This window comes from Cucurbita pepo, chromosome 1 (genome assembly GCF_057944985.1).
Source record: "Cucurbita pepo subsp. pepo isolate OVF chromosome 1, ASM5794498v1, whole genome shotgun sequence".
Taxonomy (NCBI): Eukaryota; Viridiplantae; Streptophyta; class Magnoliopsida; order Cucurbitales; family Cucurbitaceae; genus Cucurbita; species Cucurbita pepo.
The window spans coordinates 644890-665950 of NC_141798.1; the positions used below are offsets into that span (position 1 = coordinate 644890).

Below are 21061 nucleotides of genomic sequence, written 5' to 3' on the forward strand. Positions count from 1 at the left end.
ATTAATTTACTTCAAAAATTCAAGCGTTCTGCTTGTTTTTCAATTAGAAATATATAAATAAACTAGTCTTCGGTTTCTCAATTCCGTCGATATGTCCGAGTGGTTAAGGAGACAGACTCGAAATCTGTTGGGCTTTGCCTGCGCAGGTTCGAATCCTGCTGTCGACGCTTTTGTTATTTTTTTAATCTCTCTTCATTTGCTTGTTGCGTCAGATCCACGCTTTCTTTCACCCCCCACCCCCTCTTTCTTTCATTATTTTCATTTTCACCCCCCACCCCCTCTTTCTTTCATTATTTTCATTTAAACCCCTCAATTTCTCATTTTTCCCATTATCTCCCCACCCATAAAAACGAAGCCTCAATTCGATTGTCTGAAATTCTCTATCTTCTACATCAAACTCCCTCTCTCTCTCTCTCTCTCTCTCTCTAACAATTAGCCCTAAATTCCCCCAAAAGAAAACCCCATTTCTTCTCTTAAACCCTTCTTCACAGAATCCTTCAATTCTCTGAAATACTCTCTTCAATGGCTTCCCATTCCCCTAATCTCGAGTGTCGGATGTACGAAGCCAAGTACCCCGAGGTCGACATGGCCGTCATGATCCAGGTCAAGAACATTGCTGACATGGGCGCTTACGTCTCTCTTCTTGAGTACAACAACATCGAGGGTATGATTCTCTTCTCCGAGCTCTCTCGCCGTCGTATTCGTAGTGTCAGCAGCTTAATTAGGGTCGGTCGAATCGAGCCCGTCATGGTCCTCAGGGTCGATAAGGAGAAGGGGTACATTGATTTGAGTAAGAGGAGGGTTTCTGAGGAGGATATTCAGGCATGTGAGGAGAGGTATAACAAGAGCAAGCTTGTTCACTCTATAATGCGCCATGTTGCTGAGACTGAAAATATTGATTTGGAGGTAGTTTCTCGTTTTCTGGCTTTCTTTTTGCTGGCTCTTTTTCTCATTATTGGCTGTATTGCTTTGATGGCTGTTTTAGGAGTTTGTTGAAGTTTTATTTTCTTGGGTGATGTTTGAATTTGTTTTCGTGTATTCTTTTTGTTTGAGTTAACTAATATTATACGTGTAAGCACTCTGAATTGACCTAGTGATTATTGGAGTAGGGAAAGGGAAGGTGAAGTTCTCCTAGGCTGTGGTTCAAAACTATGGTGGCCAGTGGTCGCCTTTGACTTAAAAAATTCTGCGTGTTTCTTGACAACCACCAAATATAATAGTTTCTTGTGGTTAATTAGTGGGGCGTGCCTAAGTTGACTACTCGATACATAGATATGTAGAAAAAAGTTCCTTAGTGTACGAAGAGAGTTGGATTTGGCTCCTTTGGATTAACAACATTGGATCAAAGGGGCAGGTATTTAACAATTGGTGAAGGGCTTAAAACTAGCCAAGATTGTGTTATTCAATGTTTCTGCGATGAATTCAAGCACACGGTGATGAGTGAGGGGTGAGCAAATGCATATTCCTTGTGCAATGGGGCACACTTTGATCACCAAGTTCATGGAAAATGGCAATCACCATTTTCTTGGGTTTAAATTCAGGACACTCATCACTAGTTTCCTAAGGTGGCTTCGAGGCTTTGTTTTAGAAGGGGAGGCATAAGACTTGAAGGTCTATGTGGTGTATGCATTGATGTAAATACAAATAATAATAATAATGATAAAAATTGTAAAAATGTAAGCCATGCACTAGTAAACACATCCATCATGTTGTAAAGGTCATTCTCATCATCATTATTATCATTGATAGGATTAACCTTTTCTTTAATTTTTATTTTTTGTACTTTATTAGGTATTAGTTGTAAAGTTAGTAAAAGGCCAAATAACCACAGCTCTTGTTCATATTTGGACTTTTATATCTTGAAGAATATACATTAAGTTTATATAAAAATTCTTTGAATCACATGCCACAATGACTTTGTTTGAGTGCATTCTCATGTAGGTGTTAGTCCTCGAACGCCTTGAGATTTAAATTTTGAGCCCTATCTGAAGTTGTAAGCCTTGAAAGCCTTTAAATCCAAAAATAAAAATAAAAATGCCACTAGCAAAAGGGGTTGTACTTTCCTTCTTAATTTAACAAAATTCTCCTTTCTTCGTATGTTAATGTTTCTTCTTTTGATTCCCTCAAAGAATTCGTTTTCATCCCTTAAACAGAAAAACCAATAGGTTTTAAGTCTCTCCTTGCATCCATCTTTCCAATTCTCTCTTTTGATTGAATAGAATAAGTTTAAGAAACTATACATTGTGATTTATTAAATATTGATATATTAAGTTCAAGAAACTATAGATTGTGATGTATCGAATATTGATATGTTAAGTATTGATATTAATATTTCTTTATTTATGGCTTAATTCTCTTTTTGATTCATTGATCTATATTAACTTCTATTTATGTAAACTAAATCACTTAGTTTTGCTGCGTGATGCATATGTACTCGTCTCCTAATGATCAAGTAGCTCAACATTTTGGTCTGCACTTTGTACATTGCGCCTTGGAAACCTCGAGCACACTTTATTGTCTCCTATGTATTGTATCTTTTTGAGTTATTTCATCCATTCCCCCTTAAGGAACCTAGAGTTTGATGAAACAGTGAAAGGAAGTACCTCGTTAATTGTGATATGGCCTTTAACCCTTGGTTTGTTTTAGCTATATATTAGTTCGACATTAATTGCTAATAATGATCTATTCTAGAAAAAAAAAATGATTTGTGCGTGTTCCAGAATCTGTCCCCCCCCCCCCCCCCCCCCCCCCCCCCCCCCTCCTCTCATGCACACAAGCTCCGGAAAAAAAAAAAAAAAGATGCAAAATGCTTCTTTATGTGAAGATCTTCCAAAGCCTTAATATTCTGTTGTATTAAAGCAAGGTTGTCAAAATGCTAAATTATTATATTAAGGTGATTTCATTCTTCTTATAGGACCTGTATATCCATGTTGGCTGGCCTCTATACCGGAAATATGGTCATGCTTTTGAGGTATGTTTTTTGGTTTGTGTGCTAAGAGAACAATTTATCTTCTGGAAGAATTTAGGGGCTTGAACTGGAATTGAATTATCTTTTGTGCAGGCATTCAAGGTTATTGTAACTGATCCTGATACAGTGTTGAATTCTCTCACCCGTGAAGTCAAGGAAGCTGGTCCTGATGGGCAAGAGGTAGCATTGGTCCAAGAAAATTGAGGTGCTATTCTCTAAGTTTGGATTACATTCTAACTTAGTCTTGTATTTTAGGTAACTAAGGTAGTTCCCGCAATGTCTGAGGATGTAAAAGATGCGCTAATAAAAAATATTAGAAGAAGAATGACTCCTCAACCCCTGAAGGTTCGGGCTGATATTGAGATGAAGTGTTTCCAGTTTGACGGTGTTCTTCACATTAAGGTCTTTGTTTGACTACTTTTACCTTCTCTGATTTTTATTTGTTTTCCTTGTTGAAGTTCTTTCGTGAAAAATGTAAACACGGACTTGTCTAAATTTGCAGGAAGCAATGCGGAAAGCTGAGGCCGCTGGGAATGATGATTGTCCTGTTAAGATTAAATTGGTTGCTCCTCCACTCTATGTTCTTACGACCCAGACACTTGACAAGGTTAGTACAGTCCTCCCATGATGTGATGAATTGTTGTCTGTTATTCATGGAGATATTTGCAATTTGAGATACAAAGAATTTTCCAACTATCAATCTCCTGAACATCTATATATATATTCATCTCTGGTGATATGTACTCTTTAAGAATCTGGATTTTCTAAATTTAATCACTTAAAAAAGCTTGTTGGCTTATGAACTGATATGGGGGTAGGCAAGCTTTTCTCTAGCATTTAGTGGATGTGAGCTATGAGCATAATGCAAGGAGTGAACTCTCAAACACCTTGGTTGTTTGAAAAGAAAAAAAGCTCGAGATGTTCTTAATATTCTTTAATTTGGTGACTTCTTAATTTCTTTCGTCTCCAACCAAAAAGTGTCTCTTCCCCTTTCTTCTTTTGGGATGAGCTTGGCGATGAGAGTAAGATGATTGGTCTCGAGTCTTTAAGATTGAAGGTATTATTGCTTGTAAACTCTTTCTCTGACCCTATTTCTTCTTTTTCTTCTTTCTCCTTCCCCGAGATTACCTGAACTATTGAACCGGAACCCCTATTCTCTGCCTGACCTACACCTTTGACTGATTGACCGAGGTAAGATTGCTCCTCTGCGTCCCCGCGCTGCCCTCCTAGGCGCGGCCGGAACCTATGGATTCTTTCTCCTTCTCGATTCCTTCTTTCTCTTTCTCTGATCCTCAAGATTCATTCTCCGTTGATGCAAATAATATCCAAATACCAAATTTTCGCCTCCTCTCTTTGAAACAAGGGACCCTTCTGGTTCTGTCAGCCTCGTTTACTAAAGTTCAATCAATCAGAGCGGGGGGAAGGGATCTCTTTTCTGCAACGGAGATAAGAACCATATATCTGGAATACTGATGACTACATATGCCACCACTTGACGTGTTTAAATTGTTTTCGACTATTTTACATTTTTCGATTGGCAGCTTTGTTTAAGTTATTCATTTGTTATTTTGTGTTGAATAGGAGCAAGGAATCACTGTTCTTGAAAAAGCAATCACTGCCTGCACGGAGGCAATCGAGCATCACAAGGGAAAGCTTGTAGTGAAGGAGGCACCTAGAGCGGTGAGTCTCAACATCTGTTCATATCTAATATTAATGATTACATCCTTCTCATCAGCTGACATCCAATCTTGTCCAATTACTATTGTAGGTGAGTGAAAGAGACGACAAATTACTTGCTGAGCACATGGCGAAGCTACGACAAGACAACGAAGAGATCAGTGGCGATGAGGATAGTGAGGAAGAGGAAGACACGGGAATGGGAGAAGTCGATGTCGAAAAGGCAGGTTCTGGGATCACTGAGTAAAGATAGTTGCAGGAATCATTTGCCCTTGTAAGTTGAAGAAGGTCTGTAGTTCTGAGAGCTGTTCAATTCTTTCTTGCCACTTTACCTAGAGATTGACACAATTTTGAGAAAAATCCCCTTTTTTTGTGAGGTAAGACACCTATAATACTTGAGTTATTACAATTGGGTAAATTGGGAAGTCTGTGTATTGCTCTTATTTAATGCTTTTTCTTGATATTCAATGATTAAGCTTTGTGGAAGTCTTTGTTCAACATTCAAATGATTTTGATTTTGATTTTGATTTTGATTTTGACCGTTTTAGACACACATTTTATTTTTCTAGTTATATTTATAAAGTTAAGGGGTATTCTTATTAATTTAGATATATGTTTTCATTATAGGTAGTTTTTGGAAATTTGAATAAATTCAATAAAAATATGGAATTAAATTGATTTTTATCATAAGTTTCTTCATTTTGTTGCTAAGTTTTTAATTTTTACTTCTGCTTAAAATAAGATGAAAAATATTATTAAGAAGGGTGAAAAATAAGCCCAAATTTTGCAAATTTTAAAAAGTCAAAATTGGCGTGACAATAATTAGAAATGACGTGGTGGTGGCTTATATGCTTAAAATAATGCACGTTTAACATTTTAACAAATATTTTTTACTCTATAAAGTAATTTCCGAACATTTAAATAACAAATTATTTTTGAATTATAACAAATATTTTTTACTCTAAAGTAATTTTCGAACATTTAAATAACAAATTATTTTTGAATTATAACAAATATTTTTTACTTTTAAGTAATTTTCCAACATTTAAATAACAAATGTTTGAATAAAGTTCGAGATATTTATTTACATATTAATTTAGTTTTTATTTAAAAAAAAAGAGCAAATGATTCAAATGAGCCCTAAATATATAAATTTATAAAATAAAAACAGTATACAAAATTTGGGAAGAATAAAGAGTGTGGTCCTTTTCAAGCACCTGTATTAATTAATTATGATTAATAATGTCTTCAATTGTCGGTGGAAAATAAGTCCAATAATTTAATCTCACCTTTTTTTCTTTTTTATAAATATAATCTCACCCTTATTAAGTTGCCTTTAATTTTTAATAACGCTTTAGTAAATTATAATTAGTAAGAAATATTTTTTTTTAATTTTCAAATTTATAATAATTTATAATTTAATATCAGAAGTATAAATTTTATCTGAATTGTATAAAAACAGTTCTTTATCGTATAATACAGTGGGGTCCACTAAATAATTAAGTGACGTGGCGTGTTTTCATTTGTCCAGACGACGTCCGTGCTCTTTTTCTTCTCTCATCTCTCTCTGTATCTCACTTTCTCCTCTCAGATCCACGCTTCTGCTCATCAATGGCGGTTTCACTCCGAACCTTCATTCAAGAACGCAAAGTCCCTTTCTTCTTCACCCTCTCTGTCCTTCTCTTTTGCTTTCTCATTCTCTTCTTCACCAACTCCTTTTCTCTCAACCCTCTCGTACGTACTTACTCCGCACTTCGATCCCCTTCTGAAACCCCATCTTCTTCTGGGGTTTATTCGGATTCTGTTCTTTCTCACGATCTTGATTCTTCTTCTTTGGCGGCGAATTTCACTTGGAACCTCTGTAATGGCTCTGTGGCGGTTGATTTTGTTCCCTGTTTGGATAATTTCAAGGCGATCAAGGCTTTGGAGTCGAGGAAGCATATGGAGCACCGTGAACGGCATTGCCCTAGTCCCAGTCCCCGCTGTTTGATTCCTCTTCCGAGTGGTTATAAGGTGCCGGTTCCCTGGCCCAAGAGTAGGGACATGGTGAGCTTGATTCTTTTCCAAGGTTTGTTGATAATCTTGTTTTTCTTAGAAGATTTCTTGGTTTACTGTGTGTGTATGTGTTTTCCCTTGAAATTGCGGCTCACTGTACTGGTCATTCTTGGCAAGTTTTGTGTTCGTCTTGTTGGAAACTGGTGGTGATTATTAATTATATTGGAAACCCTGTTTTTTTTAGATTTGGTATGATAATGTTCCTCATCCGAAGCTTGTTGAATACAAGAAAGATCAACATTGGGTAGTTAAGTCGGGCGATTATCTTAACTTTCCTGGAGGAGGCACACAGTTCAAGGATGGAGTTGATCGCTACATTGACTTCATTCAGAAGGTGTTTTGACTCGGCAAAATTGCAAACACATTCTTATTGTAATTTAGGATCCCTCACTATAATTTGTACTAATCTAAGCTTGATTTCGTATCGCTTTGACTGAATTTGGGACAGACTTTATCGGCCATTAAGTGGGGGAAGAACATCAGAGTTATTCTAGATGTTGGCTGTGGTGTTGCCAGCTTTGGTGGCTATTTACTGCAGAAGAATGTTCTTGCCATGTCCTTTGCCCCAAAGGATGAACATGAAGCACAGATACAATTTGCTTTAGAACGGGGAATTCCTGCTACTCTTTCAGTCATTGGAACACAGAGGCTGACATTTCCAGACAACGTTTATGATTTGATCCATTGTGCTCGTTGCAGGGTCCATTGGGATGCAGATGGTAATCTTTGATCAACCGAGTCTTGTTTGTCAGTAGTAATCAACTAATCTTATGAACATTTTGGTATATATTCCAGGTGGGAAACCATTATTGGAGCTCAATAGGATTCTCAGGCCTGGAGGATACTTCATTTGGTCTGCTACACCGGTTTATCGTGACGATGAACGAGACAAGGATGTCTGGAATGGTTTGTTTCGTAAACAATATCTGTATTTTATTTTCAGTGGACGACATTGTTAAGATTGTTTGAATTGATAACTTACAGCAATGGTGTTGCTAACGAAGTCGATGTGCTGGAAGGTTGTGAAAAAGACTTCTGATTCATCTGGGGTCGGCCTCGTAATATATCAGAAGCCCACGACAACGTCTTGTTATGACAAACGTAGTGAAAATGATCCTCCCATATGTGATGAAAAGAACAAGAGAAATAATTCTTGGTATTTCTTGGAACTCCTTGCCTGTCTCTACCGTTTTCTTTGGCAGCAACACGGTTATATGTAACGGGTACGATCATTTTGTTTCTGTTCTTTGATAGGTATGTGCCCCTGACTAGATGTATTTCCCAGCTTCCAGTTGATAGCAAAGGCAACTATTATGCTTGGCCTTCGCCATGGCCGCAGAGACTAACTAGCAAACCTCTTAGCTTGTCTGTTGAATCAAATGCTGAGGAGAAATTCTTGGAGGATACCAAACATTGGTCTACTGTTGTATCAGATGTTTATCGAGTTAATGTCGGCATAGACTGGTCGAGTATCCGAAACGTGCTGGATATGAATGCTGGCTATGGAGGGTAAAACTTATACAAATAATTAATATAAGCATTAAGTTCCTCTTTTGATCTTTAGTTTTGTTAAATTGCTCTTTTGAAGTCTTCTTTATATTATGGAAGACTCCTTTTAAAATGCCCTTGTCCAGTTAATGTAACGGTCCAAGCCCACCACTAGCAGATATTGTTAAAACGCGTCTAGAGAGAGGTTTCCACACTCCTATAAAGAATGTTTTATTTTCCTCTCCAACTGATGTGAGATCTTACGGTTAATCTAGTATGATCTTAGTTTAGTTTCATTGCTTTTGGATATACTGATGTGGGAAAGATGCAACACTCAGACCAGATGTTACCATTCAGTTTGTTCTTCTTATGAACCTTTCAAGTTCAAATGCTTACTCTCACTTTCAATAATTCCCTAATTTGCAGGTTTGCAGCTGCACTAATTGATCTACCACTTTGGGTTATGAATGTTGTCCCCATAGACGTACCGGATACTTTGTCCATCATTTTCGATAGAGGATTGATCGGTCTCTACCACGACTGGTGCGAGTCCTTAAACACCTACCCTCGAACCTACGACCTTCTACATTCGAGCTTTCTCTTCACAGTTCTTAAGAGAAGGTAAGACATGTTATAGCATATTTGATCTTCCTATGCATATTCTTAACACCCGTTGATTTGGAATTCAACACGAGATCGAACTTCAAATTTCTCGACTTTATACCTTGTTAAATTACACTAAATCCAATGCTTAAGCTAATCGATACATGGATATGAACATTGTGTTTTACATAGTTACTTGAGTTCTGAGTTTCTAAGTTTCGACGACTTCGGTTATCCTTTCAGATGCGACGTGGTAGATACGGTCGTGGAGATGGATAGAATAGTGAGGCCAGGCGGATATGTTCTGATTCAGGAAAGCCTGGAGGTAATAAAGGAGCTTGGTCCCATGTTTCGCTCACTTCACTGGTCTGTTTCTGTATATGAAGATGAGTTTCTTGTTGGAAAAAAGGGATTTTGGCGGCCATCAGCCCCTCATTCCAAGTGAAAAGCACAGATAGTTTGAACTCTTTGCCATAGTTTTCCCTTTCTTTACATATTTTACTCATTTTCAATTCTAAAACAAAATACATATGAGGTTAATATCTTGAGTGTATGTTATCATATAGCCATCCTTTTTTTTAGCTTCATTTTAGAAAATGTTTAATAATTTCAGGAAATGAATATTTATAATGGGTTAAAAAATTCATTAAAATTGTTTAAAATATTATTTTATAATTTTTAGAATTGACATTATTTTAGTGTTTGTACTTTTAAATGTTCAAATTTAATTATTATATTTTTAAATTTAAAGTTAGGAAATGAAATTTATCGATGTAATTGAATTAATTTTATTCCACTGGTAAGCTGGACTATCCAATCAAATCCAAGTCTACAAAATTAATCACATGAACTAAAATGTTTCTAAATAAATATATTTATATATTTCAATTTTTTTTTTTTAATTTACTGATGATTCCATCTAAAAAAAAAATCTTGTTATTTCAATGAAGTCACAAATTAATTTCAAATTGTATTTATCTTTAAAGAATATAATAAAATATGTAAATTAAATTCTCTACAATTTTAGAATTTTTAGTTTTTCTACCAGTGATATGAATTGTAACCTAAATTGCATTAAATTTATTATTGCAATTCTTGTAAATAATTGACACATGCAGTAAAAAATAATAAAATCATGAAACATGTAAAATAAATTAATATGGAATCAAATAATGTATTCTTTTTTTATTTTTATGCTATTTATGTAAATGCTCTCTCTTTTATTTAATAATTAATAAAATGAAGCGACAAATTTGGCCGTGTAAGTGACTAAAAATGACTAGTTTTTGTAATTAAAAAATAGTCTGTATGGTTATTGTAAATTCTGTTAAAATTTTACCGAAATTAATTACTTGGGGGGTAATTCCGTGAGCTCGCAAGCAACTGAAGCACTTAGCAATGGTAATTTCACCCGTAGTTTCACCAAAACTTGCGTCTTTTAACATTTCACGGTGAGTTTGTTTGTTCTATTTACTTCGGTAGTACAGAAGTTTCTGTGCCTTCCGAGTGAGTTTATCGTCCACGGCGTCGTCTGTGCATGAAGCTCTGTGACAATGGCGGGCTCTTTTAGTTAGTTATTAGCGGAAGCCAAAGTGATCGCAAACGAAAACTCCACTTTGTTTGTTCTTCTCTTCTTTTCTTCTTCTTCTTCTGATTGAAGTCTGATTGAAGAGTTTCAAGTTGCAACAGCGGCGAAAAGAAGTTGATCGACTATGTTTTACTCGCATCAGCTACTGGCTCGCAAGGCTCCACTCGGCCAAATCTGGTAAGCGGATTGGAGTACGCTTCTGGATCTAAATATGTTCGAATCAACGAGTGTGTGTTTATGAAACTCTTCATTTGGTTATTTGTGTTCTTGTTTGAGTTATTTCGGATGTTGTTGATGTGTCCTGCTTTGACAGGCCCAGTCCTGCATCGATGGCTTGTACAAATTGTATTATATGTGTTTTGATGTATTCTATTATTTTCTGTATCTCTGTTACTAAGGATGGCTGCAACAATGCACGCGAAGATCAATCGGAGAAAGCTCGACAAGTTGAACATTATCAAAATTTGGTAATGGAAAAAACAGATGGAGCTAAGTTTCTTCAATTGATCGATGTTTGTTTAGTTTTGATTGTTGTGCGGGATATTGCAGTGAGGAGATTTTGAATCCTTCAGTTCCAATGGCTCTCAGACTCTCGGGGATTCTCATGGGTAATCGTCCTTCAATCTCTTCGAATTCTCAATAACTTTAACGCTCTGCTTCATCTAAGTAACAGAGGCAGTGGCTCTCTTCTTCACTATTCTCAGGTGGCGTTGTCATTGTCTATGAACGAAAAGTTAAAATCCTTTACGGTAACCTTTTGATTACCTTTATTAAGGAGTGCATTGTTTTAGAGTTCAAACGCTGTTTCTGAAGAATTGCGCTCTTTGTTTTTCTGTTTTATCACAGAGGATGTAACTCGCCTTCTGGTAATTACTCAAGTTTGAGTTCTATCTACAGATTACTGTTTGCATCTTATAATGACTATGTTTTATAAGTTTATTTTCTGAAATGAATTTTCTCAGGTTGAGATAAACGAAGCGTGGAAGGTGAAAACAGTTACAGAGCCCACCGTTATTCCCAAAGGAAAATCTCTGGCCAAGTTCGTTACTCCTTTCCTTCTTCTTATGGAAATGCACGATCATTTAATTATTTATTTATTTCGAAAAGGAATGCGTGTGCATCTGAAACTATGAATAACTTGAATAGATGTCCGGGTTGCTTCCGGGCCCAAAATAAGATGGGTTCTGGGCGGACTAAGAAGGTGATTTTGGCTCTGAATTTGTATGATTATCATTTTCATTTGCTTATAGTCCAAAGTAAGATGAGCTTGGGGTGGATTAAGAGAGTGATTTTGACTCTCAGTTTGTCTGTTTAGGATTTTCATTCCCACAGTTTTGAAATGCTTTTTATAGGTCCATTGTCCAAAATGTAAGATGAGATTGGGGCAGGTTAAGAAGATGATTTCGACTCTGTTAGGTGGTGATTTTCATAGGTTCACAGTCGAAAATAAAATGACTTGGGTCTGAGTTGAGAGGGTAATTTTCGCTCTGAATTTGTTTGGTTATGCTTTCGTATCTCCACAGTACAAAATAATGAGTATTTGGCGGGTTAAGAAGGCGATCTTGACTCATATTTTATCTGGGTATGATTTGTATTATATACGTCCACATGTACTCAGGAAGCAGGCAGTCACTCGGCCTAAGAAGGATCCGAGAGACATCGGAGATCATGAATCACAGTCCATTAACTTCTCCCGCAGCACCTCTCCAATGAGGTTTCAACAAACCGCATTTTTTACTTTGGTAAGCCGTAGAGAAGAATGCCTTTTTTTTTTTGGGTTCAACAGTTTATAGAAATTCAGTCAGTAGTTCCCATCTAGGTATATGTTCCATGCCAATCCAGACCACTGTAGAAGTGGAATTGGCAGATTTTAATCATATTAAGTTATACTAAGAATGATCTTACGAGAAAGACGAGAAAAATGACACTGATGAATATTGTCTAAGAAGGGAACTGATTTGTTTGGTGATTGTCATACTATTTTATGTTCTTCAAAGAAAATTATAGGAGCTCAATTACCGACTATTGATTGATAGATCTTTCTGCGTTTGCAGCGGCTCGACAGTGTGGATGAACCATATATCAATGACAAAACAATGGAAGATGATCCGTCACAAAACTTCCATCAAAGTTTGTTCTGTTGCTTGAACTCATTATCACTTATTTTCTGCACAACTAATTAATTCATAATGCGTTCTACCTACTAATGATCTTAGTTATTCTGTTTCTCAGCTGATGCTGAAAATATAACCTTGCTCGAGCGTTTAGATGAGTATCAATCAAATACAAATACGTTCAATCGGTTTGAAAGGTGAATTCTTACCTGCATGCATACAACTTGTATAATTTCCTTTGCAACTTCCGCTTTCTCAAGAATTTGAGTGGGCAAAACATTTGTGTTCATTGACGCTTGCTACACATACACAAATCTCAAATTATGAAGCTCTCACTTGCACCGTAGTGATAATCCAACTCGCTATTTGAAATCCCTCTGGAATGGTAAAAAGAAGCCACAACATTTATTTCTTGTGCTGGATTTGTAGATTTGATATCGAAGAAGATGAGGACACACAGCTGAATTTTGCTTCTGTAGATCAAACACAAATTCCAGTTATTCCAAGATCTTCCCCTCCTCTTGACAACTATCTAGAAGGTAAGATATATTATCACGATTTGGTACTTAAAACGCCGTCAATTGAGTCAGTATTCCATATTCATAAATTGTAAGAACATACAGTTTTAAGTTCAACCTTCTCGTCCCATCATTTACTGGTTTTATATTTTGGAGTCGGTACATGTCAAGCTATTTATTTTTACCTTGTGAGGAATGAAATAGATGTGAACATATGAACGTTTCATCTACTTGTTTGTAACCACAGCATCCCAGAAATGTGGGCATCTGTTCCAAGCTCATGGCCTGAGGGAAGAAAAACTATAAATAGCCTCATCTCTTCTGTCTCTCATCTCTCTCAGTACATTCTTCTTTTCCTTCCTTTTAACATCTTTTACAGATCAGAGTCTGCTATATTTCGACTTAATGAACACAAACTGATCGATTCATAGTCACAATTCGATTTAACTTGCTACTTCATTTCCAAAGGACTTTCATCTTTGAATGTCAAATTTAGAATAAATTTCACATGTTTATGCATTCTCACCTCCAGGCCCTCCGGATGCTGAAGTCCAGGACCAACATCTTGAACGCAATGTCATGCAGCAAGCCTATGAACCCAAGGAGCTCAGACAGGTATTCTACTAGTATACTTAATAAAGAATACATTAACTACGCAATGCAGGCTTACCAGACAATGAAAGTATCCATTCCGCACCAGGTGAAGAAGGTGGCAATAAAAAGGAAAACAAAAAGGACAGCAGCCTCTCAGATGGACTATGAACAGACCATGGTTCCTGGATACATATACCAATCTTGGCTTCAAGATGTCTCGGATCTGGTCTCTAGAAGAGGAAGAAAAAGAAAGGTTCACCTTAGTCTCCAACATGCAATTCTCAGTTTATTTCATTTTATGTATTGGTGAACATAGATAATTACACTTATGAACTACTCAATTCTTACGAAATTTTCTCACAAGTATCAGTGCGCTTGACTACCGACCGCAATGGTATGTCTTAGATGCTTATTCTGATGTGACATTGATAGTTGTGATAAGATTGATATTGCGCAAGATAGATAACAAAAACTATCAACTGATAAGATTGATATAAAGAAATTTCATATTCTTGTGTTGCAGCGGACAGGCGCAAGGTCCTCTACGAAGGTAGCTAATCTGATGGATCTTCCACCGGTGGTGTTAAGTGGTCGCTTATTCTCAGATGGAGGTAGAGAAGTCTATTATCCAGCTCCTCTGCTAGAGTTGTGGATGAAAAGTATCAGGAACCCCCGTGACTCACCTTCTGGTTAGTATTTTCCGTAACTCGATATTTCCCTTGAAAATATATATTTAGGGGGAAAAGGAAAATGATCATTTATTTCCTGCAGCGAGGAACTCTGCAGTATTACCCCCTGAGCCATCACTGTCTTCACAGCCAGAGAGAGTAAACTTTCCAGATCATATGGATTTTGTAAGCCGTTTAACCAACTCTACAGATTTAATTTATTTTGAATGTTGGACGAATATAATCTTCTATCTTACGAATTCTTAAATGTGAATTATAAAGCCTTTTGAAGATCATCACAGTGGCGTTGGTTCTCAGTCATTTGGAGCTTCAATAGAGAAGCTAAGAACCAAACCAGTCAACGAAGACATTCAAGCCGAGATCCTTCTGGGAGAACTCAGACCCAACTTTATGGACAATGTAATGAGGCTGGCTGAAAGAAATCAGGTGGTTACACCTGGAAATTCTGGTCCGTTTTCTTCATCTCAGCTTAAACAGTTACACACTTCATTCCAGGTCCATAATAAGAACTTTGAGATGGTCACAACTTCTTTTTTAAAAAACACTGTTCATCCGAATAAATAGGAATTGGAATGAGGCCAGTTTCAAGCTCAGCATCTGAACATGGTGTATTCTCATATAATTCAGAGACCAATTCTGCACGGTTAGTAGTACATTAGCTTCAAAACATTCCCTTTTGAACCCAAAACAAGAATTTGTTTTGCGTTTAAATCACTAAGATTGAAGTATTAACGGTCAATAGTTCCAACAAGAAAAGGCCTTATTCTTCGTCGAGACATAGTAGCGGAGGTCTCGAACCTGTAGATGAGGAAAATCAATGGCATCACTCTGATCCAAATTTCAAGTTAGCGAGGTTGTCTGAAAATGATACAGGTAAGTAAAACACTAATCTAATCATAGCCTAAACAATCGCTTTGGGCTTATTTTTCTACTTAGCTCTACTTACACGCTATAATTGATAATTTTCTCACAGATTTATTGGTAGAAACTGCACGGACGCAAACTCAAGTAACTCAACCCGCGATCAAGCATTCTCCTGCTGACAAGATAACTGATTCCATTCGAATGTAATTCTTTTATTATTATTATTATTATTATTATTTTGGGGGGGGGGGGGGGGGGGGGGGGGGGGGGCTCTGAAGTGTGCGTTTTAGTTGTTTCATGATTTATTGCTAACAAAATTCTTATCTCCCTCTTGACCATTTTAATGATGAAGGCAAATGAAAGCACATTTTGATACGCCAGGAGCCGCACCAACAGAATCTTTAAACAACTTGACTGCTGGAATGAACTGCAAAGCAGCAGCCATGCTCTTCTATCATACTTGCGGTATCTTTTTATCGCAAATTTCCTCAATTTTTCTCTATTTTTGCTCTGCTGTTCTTGATATTATTAGGAAGTCTCGAGTCATTGGTCTCACAGATAAGGTTAAATCTCTGCGCAAATAAGTAATTTGGTTAAAAGGAGTATATGCAAATACGGAAAAATTTAGGTGATAGATATATCATTATCAATAAAACAAAAACTATTCAACTTTTATTTTTTTTAATCTAGGATGGTTGATGAGTTTTATCATTAATTTATTATATCAATAGATTAAAAAAAGAAAATTTTGTGATATTTACCTTTTATTTTATTTTCTATAAAAGGATGGTTTGTTATTAATTCAATCACTCATTTGAATGTTTAAATTGATTCACTTAGGGTATGTGTACACATTTATAAACCAACATTTTTAAGTACACATTTATAAACCAACATTTTAAAATATAATTTAAGAGAATATGTATAAATCAAACATATATGGAAAGTTAAAAATTTAAATTGATATAATTATTAATTTTAGTGATACAGCCAAGCTTAGAAATATAAATTTGGTTTGTCTATTTTTTAAATAAAAAAAGCAAAATACTAAAATGATAGTTTAATGCTTTATACTCTTGCCTGTTATACCCACAAGAAATTAACCTCAAACGACTTTCTCCTTTCTTGTACAGTTCTAGCTTCAAGTGATTATTTAAAAGTCGACCAACAAGTTCCATTTGGAGATATTTTCATCTCGAAAGGAACAAAAATGTGACAGGAGTGTTCAGGTCAGTATCTTAAACCTACTAGCACATATATGCTGCCACTATAATTTTTACTAAAGTAGCATATTATAATGTCTTCCATCAAAATTTAGAACAAAGAATTACGGGATCTATAGCCTTAAATTTGAGAATTTGCAAAAGTAAATTAGAAAAGGTCAGAAAGAAACATTACGAGTTGTAATTATATATAATATGATCAATGTCCATTACTCTTGTCCAATAGTAAAATCTATTGTTACTGCTTTCTATTTTGCTGCAAAATCTAGCGGAATTGCAGAGTTGTTCCCGTCACTGGTTTTCTTTCTTTCTTTTTTTTTTTTTTTTTTTTGTTGAAAACTGAAACCTTCAAACCACAAACCAAGTTAGGTACAACAAATTTCTTCATTAAAAGAAGAAATCCACATGGGGTAGAACTGACCTATTTCTCCACAAAAAGAATAGAAAAAAAAAGTTAAAAACTGTGTCACAGCATTGTGCGCTAGTAGATGAGCTACTCTATTTCTTGATTGATGGCACTTGGAAAAAAGAGATAATCCCTGCCAATAATTCCAAATCAAAGATTTCATCAACCACATTCGACAATTCAATCAGATCCATGTGGGTATTGTTTAGGATCCGTGCGAGTTGAAGGAATATGATTGGACGATGAGAATATGAAACAGTCTCTCTAATCAATAGGTAAGTCTTCAGTCCTTCAATCATTGCCTTTCCCTCCAGCATTTTCACCAGCCATTTTCTCCTAAATTCCTTACATTCGATGCAAATTGAAGAGCCTAGAGAGTCGTGAATAACCCAACTCACTCCCCCTTTCACCGCTTCCTCGCTCCAAGATGCATATGAATTCAACTTAGAGGACAAGTGATCCATTTATGGTTATTTCTGTGGTGGTCTGAATTTCTAATAATTTTATTTTTATTGACCATTGAAAAAGATTGTTGGAAGAGGAGTCCTACTTTGATTAATGAAAGGGAAGAACACCAAAAAATTGAGGCTTTTTTGGTTACCCCTCTTTTTAACCTTTAATTTTCTAATTCCTGCAAATCCATAGACACCACAAGACTAGGATGGTCCTATTTGTCTCCTTTTGTCCCCCAATCAGTTCCCACCTCAATCTCAGAAACAACCCACATTCCATCCTTGATGATAATTTATGGGTTTTAGATGATAGTTTTATTTCTTCTTCTCAGGTACATTAATGAACCATTGAAACTGATATTGATGAGTTTATACAAATTATTGATCTACTAGTTGTACACCATTATGCACTAAATTGAAATTCTGGTTGAATACCTTGTTATCCACTCATTTACAACTCATGTTATTCTCCATATATAATTAATTAATGATTATTGTGACAAATTATGAGGCATGTGCATGTGCATGCATACTTTACCATAAATGCTAATTTCTTCAATTTATTAAATCAATTCTCAATCTTGAAGACTCTTCATTTCAGTTTAACATATAAATCCACATCCCACTTTAATATCAACTTACTTAATTCGGAAATATTTCTTTGTCCCAGATCATCTCACACGACCCTCCTATCATTTTAATATTTCCCCAATCCCTATTAAGATATATATCAATTTCACACAACTAATTAACAGTTCTTTTACTAACCTTGAATATCTAGCTTTATTTAAAATTTAAAAATATATTTGGCTAAAAATAATTACAATGCTAGCATTTTAAATAATTTATCAATATTTGCTATTTAACGTAGATAATAATCAAGACAGAACGGTTCTCGGTGAAGAAGCAACCACACTAGAAGAATTATATTAGTTCATCATTACCATTTATTTGAATAAAAATTTTATTACCATTTTTTTTAATACAAATTTTAAGGATTTGTTACTCAATTTTATCTTACTAAATTTTATTTTTACCTAACTAATTGATTTTATAGTTTGTTATAAGTGTAATTTTTAACATAATATAACATGTAACATAAATGGTAAAGAATACTAGGTCATAAAATTGAATCAATTAGATTTTATAACATAATATAACATGTAACACAAATAACTAATTCATTTTTATTTATTTAAATATAAATAAACATCATATAACATGTAACACAAATAAAGTTAAATAAATTTAATTCATCTTTAAAAAATCATAGGTAGTTAGGTCTCGCACACTAATTTCTCCATACTCTTATCTTCTTCGCCTCCCTAGATATAGATTCGGCATGCCGTAAATGAAAAGGAATCGCATCATATTATAAAATCCATATTTTTATAACTTTTTTTTTTTCATATAAATTTTACTTCAATCATAAATTGGGTCCGATCTTTGAATAATTCTGCAAAATATTAAACCAACCCGATTTTTAATTTAATTAGCACAAATTTTGGTATAAATTTAAATACCGAATTTTCACTTCAAAATTACCATTTCTGTCAAAATAACAAAAAAGATAACTTCGTCAGCAAAGAGGTGCTTTATCTTCAAATTTTAAAAATAATTCATTCATAAATTTAGTTTACTCTACTTTTTAAAATATTTACCTTAAAAGGATTCAAATCATAATTATATATTATGCACGAAATTGGAATTTTTAAATTTATTGCACATTTAAAATTTGGGAATTATTATAAAAAAATTTGAATGGTTAGAATTTTAAATTTTATTATAGTTTAGATACTTATATTTGGACATAAAACTCGTGAATTTATAGTATTCCTTTAAAAAGACACCCAAATTCCCAAATTCCCAAATTTCTGATTTAGGGTTTCGTAATTTTATTAAATTATCTTTAAATATTGAATCTCTCTCGCCTTTACTTAATACTGCCCCTTCTTCTCCCCTTGTGTCACACTGTGTTTCTCTCCATGTGGTCTCAATGGCTGAGTTCGCCGGCCAGAGTCCAATCTCCGGCCAAGCCAAATCATCGCCACTTCTCCTGTTCTTCCTTCAAAGACATTCAAGACCTCTGTCGCGAAGATTCTGTTTACGATTCCCCTCCCAACACTCCCAAGAAGCCCTCCATTTTCCACCGCGTCCGTCTCTCCACCTCCCTCTTTCGCTCCTGGTCCCACCGCCTCATCCCTGACTCCGACCACCGGATCGTCCTCTACTACACCTCCCTTCGCGTCGTCCGCCGCACTTTCGAGGACTGCCGCGCCGTTCGATCCATTCTCAGATGCTTCCGCGTCCCGATCGACGAGCGCGATCTCTCCATGGACTCTAGTTTCCTCGACGAGTTGCAGGATGCGATCGGTCAGAAGAATCTTACTCTTCCTAGAGTCTTCATCGGCGGACGATACATTGGCGGAGCCGAGGAAATCAGGCTGATGAATGAGAACGGTGAGTTGAAGAGACTCATCCACGGCCTTCCGGAGGCGGTTTCGAGGTCTTGCGAGATTTGCGGAGGGATTCGATTCGTTGTTTGCGAAGATTGCGATGGAAGCCACAAGATCTACGTCAAGAGGCTCGGATTCAGAACGTGCAATGCTTGCAACATCAACGGCTTGATTCGGTGCCCTTCGTGTTCATCGATTCGGCTGCGAAACACAGGTTCTTAACACACTGATCAATAGATTTTAAATAAAGGATCAAACAAATAAAATCAATAATGATATTAACCATTTTCCATGGAAATTTGTAACACAGTTTAGTTTAGTTTAGATTTGATTGTAATTGTAAAATGGTAGAGAATTTGAAATCTTCGATCTCTGTATGTTTTTCTTTTTAGCGTCTGAGAGATTTAATTTCTCTTTCCTTTGTTTGATTCTGATTTTGTATGTTTTTTTTAGAGTCAAATAAAATTTTTTGTCACATTAAATTTACAAATTTTTAAAAAGTTTTGTTCCCTTAATATCAATTTCATAATCCCTCAATTTTTGCCTTTTAACTTTTAAACTTAATTTCACATTCCAATTTTGTTCAAATCTTTATTTCCACATTCATATTTGTTATAGTTTAAAAATTTTCTTCAATTTTTTCTTTTTAATTTTGTGTCATTTTGTATAATTCTCGTCTTGACCCTGATCCCGGACCCGACCCGACCCGACCCTATACCTACATTGATGCTTCCTTTTATTAGAAGGTATAGATCTGTTACAATTTCCCTAAAATTGGGCCGCTCAGCGTTGGGCTCTTCAACATGTGATTCTTTTTTGGGCTTTAGTGTTGGGCTCTTCAACATGTGATCTTTTTGGGCTTTAGTGTTGGGCTCTTCAACATGTGGGTCTCCATTTTGGGCTTCATCTAATATTTGAGCCCACGGGCTTAGGGGGGAAATCTCTAAGCTATACCTACCTACATGAATTTCAAGTAAAATTGAACAAATAATAATAATTATTATTATTATAACAACACTTTTTAATCTCGGATTAATTTGATAATTCTACTCTTTTTTTTTTTTAATTATTCATTTAATAGAGGATTTTAGAGTATATACTATGGTTCTTCTTCACTATTTTATTTATTAGACAATTTATGTGGATTTACCAAATAAAAACACTATAATTTTTAAATACTTTCTAGAAGCCAAGTGGGTCATTTTAGAATGTTAAGTGGTTTTATTTAGTATTATTATTAGCCCACATATTATTGTCCATGTTTTTTTTAGTTCTTTAAAATATTATTTGAATATTATCTATTTGCTAACAAAAGCACACCTTCCACTTTATCCATCTTTTGTTGGAGCCCATCAAATTTGATTAA

The 21061-nt window shown here is 35.5% G+C and overlaps 4 protein-coding genes and 1 non-coding gene across 5 annotated transcripts; all 5 read left to right on the plus strand.

The window, feature by feature from the left end:
* The first annotated feature begins 85 nt into the window (after window positions 1-85).
* On the plus strand, window positions 86-167 carry TRNAS-CGA (transfer RNA serine (anticodon CGA)). The gene has a single exon. It is a non-coding gene; the product is annotated as a tRNA-Ser (tRNA).
* A 211-nt stretch (window positions 168-378) lies between these two features.
* LOC111803072 (eukaryotic translation initiation factor 2 subunit alpha homolog) lies at window positions 379-5131 on the plus strand. The gene is made up of 7 exons (XM_023687339.2): window positions 379-906; window positions 2915-2971; window positions 3062-3148; window positions 3224-3370; window positions 3471-3575; window positions 4550-4648; window positions 4737-5131. Exons 1-7 carry the CDS (start codon window positions 523-525, stop codon window positions 4890-4892), a joined length of 1035 nt encoding a protein of 344 aa, XP_023543107.2. The 5' UTR covers window positions 379-522; the 3' UTR covers window positions 4893-5131.
* A 1080-nt stretch (window positions 5132-6211) lies between these two features.
* LOC111802932 (putative methyltransferase PMT23) lies at window positions 6212-9344 on the plus strand. Its single transcript, XM_023687267.2, has 8 exons — window positions 6212-6691; window positions 6885-7034; window positions 7149-7419; window positions 7496-7606; window positions 7685-7856; window positions 7955-8209; window positions 8615-8809; window positions 9035-9344. Exons 1-8 carry the CDS (start codon window positions 6257-6259, stop codon window positions 9234-9236), a joined length of 1791 nt encoding a protein of 596 aa, XP_023543035.2. The 5' UTR covers window positions 6212-6256; the 3' UTR covers window positions 9237-9344.
* A 1159-nt stretch (window positions 9345-10503) lies between these two features.
* Window positions 10504-16530, plus strand: SYN1 (Rad21/Rec8-like family protein). Its single transcript, XM_087126649.1, is given in 20 exon segments — window positions 10504-10556; window positions 10778-10846; window positions 10929-10987; window positions 11084-11128; window positions 11226-11245; window positions 11342-11418; window positions 11998-12121; window positions 12434-12509; window positions 12612-12690; window positions 12923-13032; window positions 13544-13626; window positions 13676-13858; window positions 14129-14294; window positions 14377-14459; window positions 14556-14861; window positions 14864-14941; window positions 15047-15167; window positions 15268-15361; window positions 15511-15623; window positions 16292-16530. Coding segments are annotated over 20 exon segments (2022 nt in total). The 3' UTR covers window positions 16375-16530.
* Window positions 16531-19113: 2583 nt separating this feature from the next.
* LOC111803099 (uncharacterized protein At5g39865-like) lies at window positions 19114-20091 on the plus strand. Its single transcript, XM_023687375.2, has one exon. The coding sequence runs from the start codon at window positions 19225-19227 to the stop codon at window positions 19915-19917; it is 693 nt and encodes a 230-aa protein (XP_023543143.1). The 5' UTR covers window positions 19114-19224; the 3' UTR covers window positions 19918-20091.
* The last annotated feature ends 970 nt before the right edge of the window (window positions 20092-21061 follow it).

Excerpts from the sequence above, each read along its gene's own strand:
- LOC111803072 (XM_023687339.2), top strand. The coding sequence starts at position 523 with ATGGCTTCCCATTCCCCTAATCTCGAGTGTCGGATGTACGAAGCCAAG. Across the intron at positions 2,972-3,061 it reads AATATGGTCATGCTTTTGAG|GCATTCAAGGTTATTGTAAC; the intron begins GTATGTTTTTTG and ends TCTTTTGTGCAG. Across the intron at positions 4,649-4,736 it reads TGAAGGAGGCACCTAGAGCG|GTGAGTGAAAGAGACGACAA; the intron begins GTGAGTCTCAAC and ends TTACTATTGTAG.
- LOC111802932 (XM_023687267.2), top strand. The coding sequence starts at position 6,257 with ATGGCGGTTTCACTCCGAACCTTCATTCAAGAACGCAAAGTCCCTTTC. Across the intron at positions 7,857-7,954 it reads AACAAGAGAAATAATTCTTG|GTATGTGCCCCTGACTAGAT; the intron begins GTATTTCTTGGA and ends GTTCTTTGATAG. Across the intron at positions 8,810-9,034 it reads TTCACAGTTCTTAAGAGAAG|ATGCGACGTGGTAGATACGG; the intron begins GTAAGACATGTT and ends TTATCCTTTCAG.
- LOC111803099 (XM_023687375.2), top strand. The coding sequence starts at position 19,225 with ATGTGGTCTCAATGGCTGAGTTCGCCGGCCAGAGTCCAATCTCCGGCC.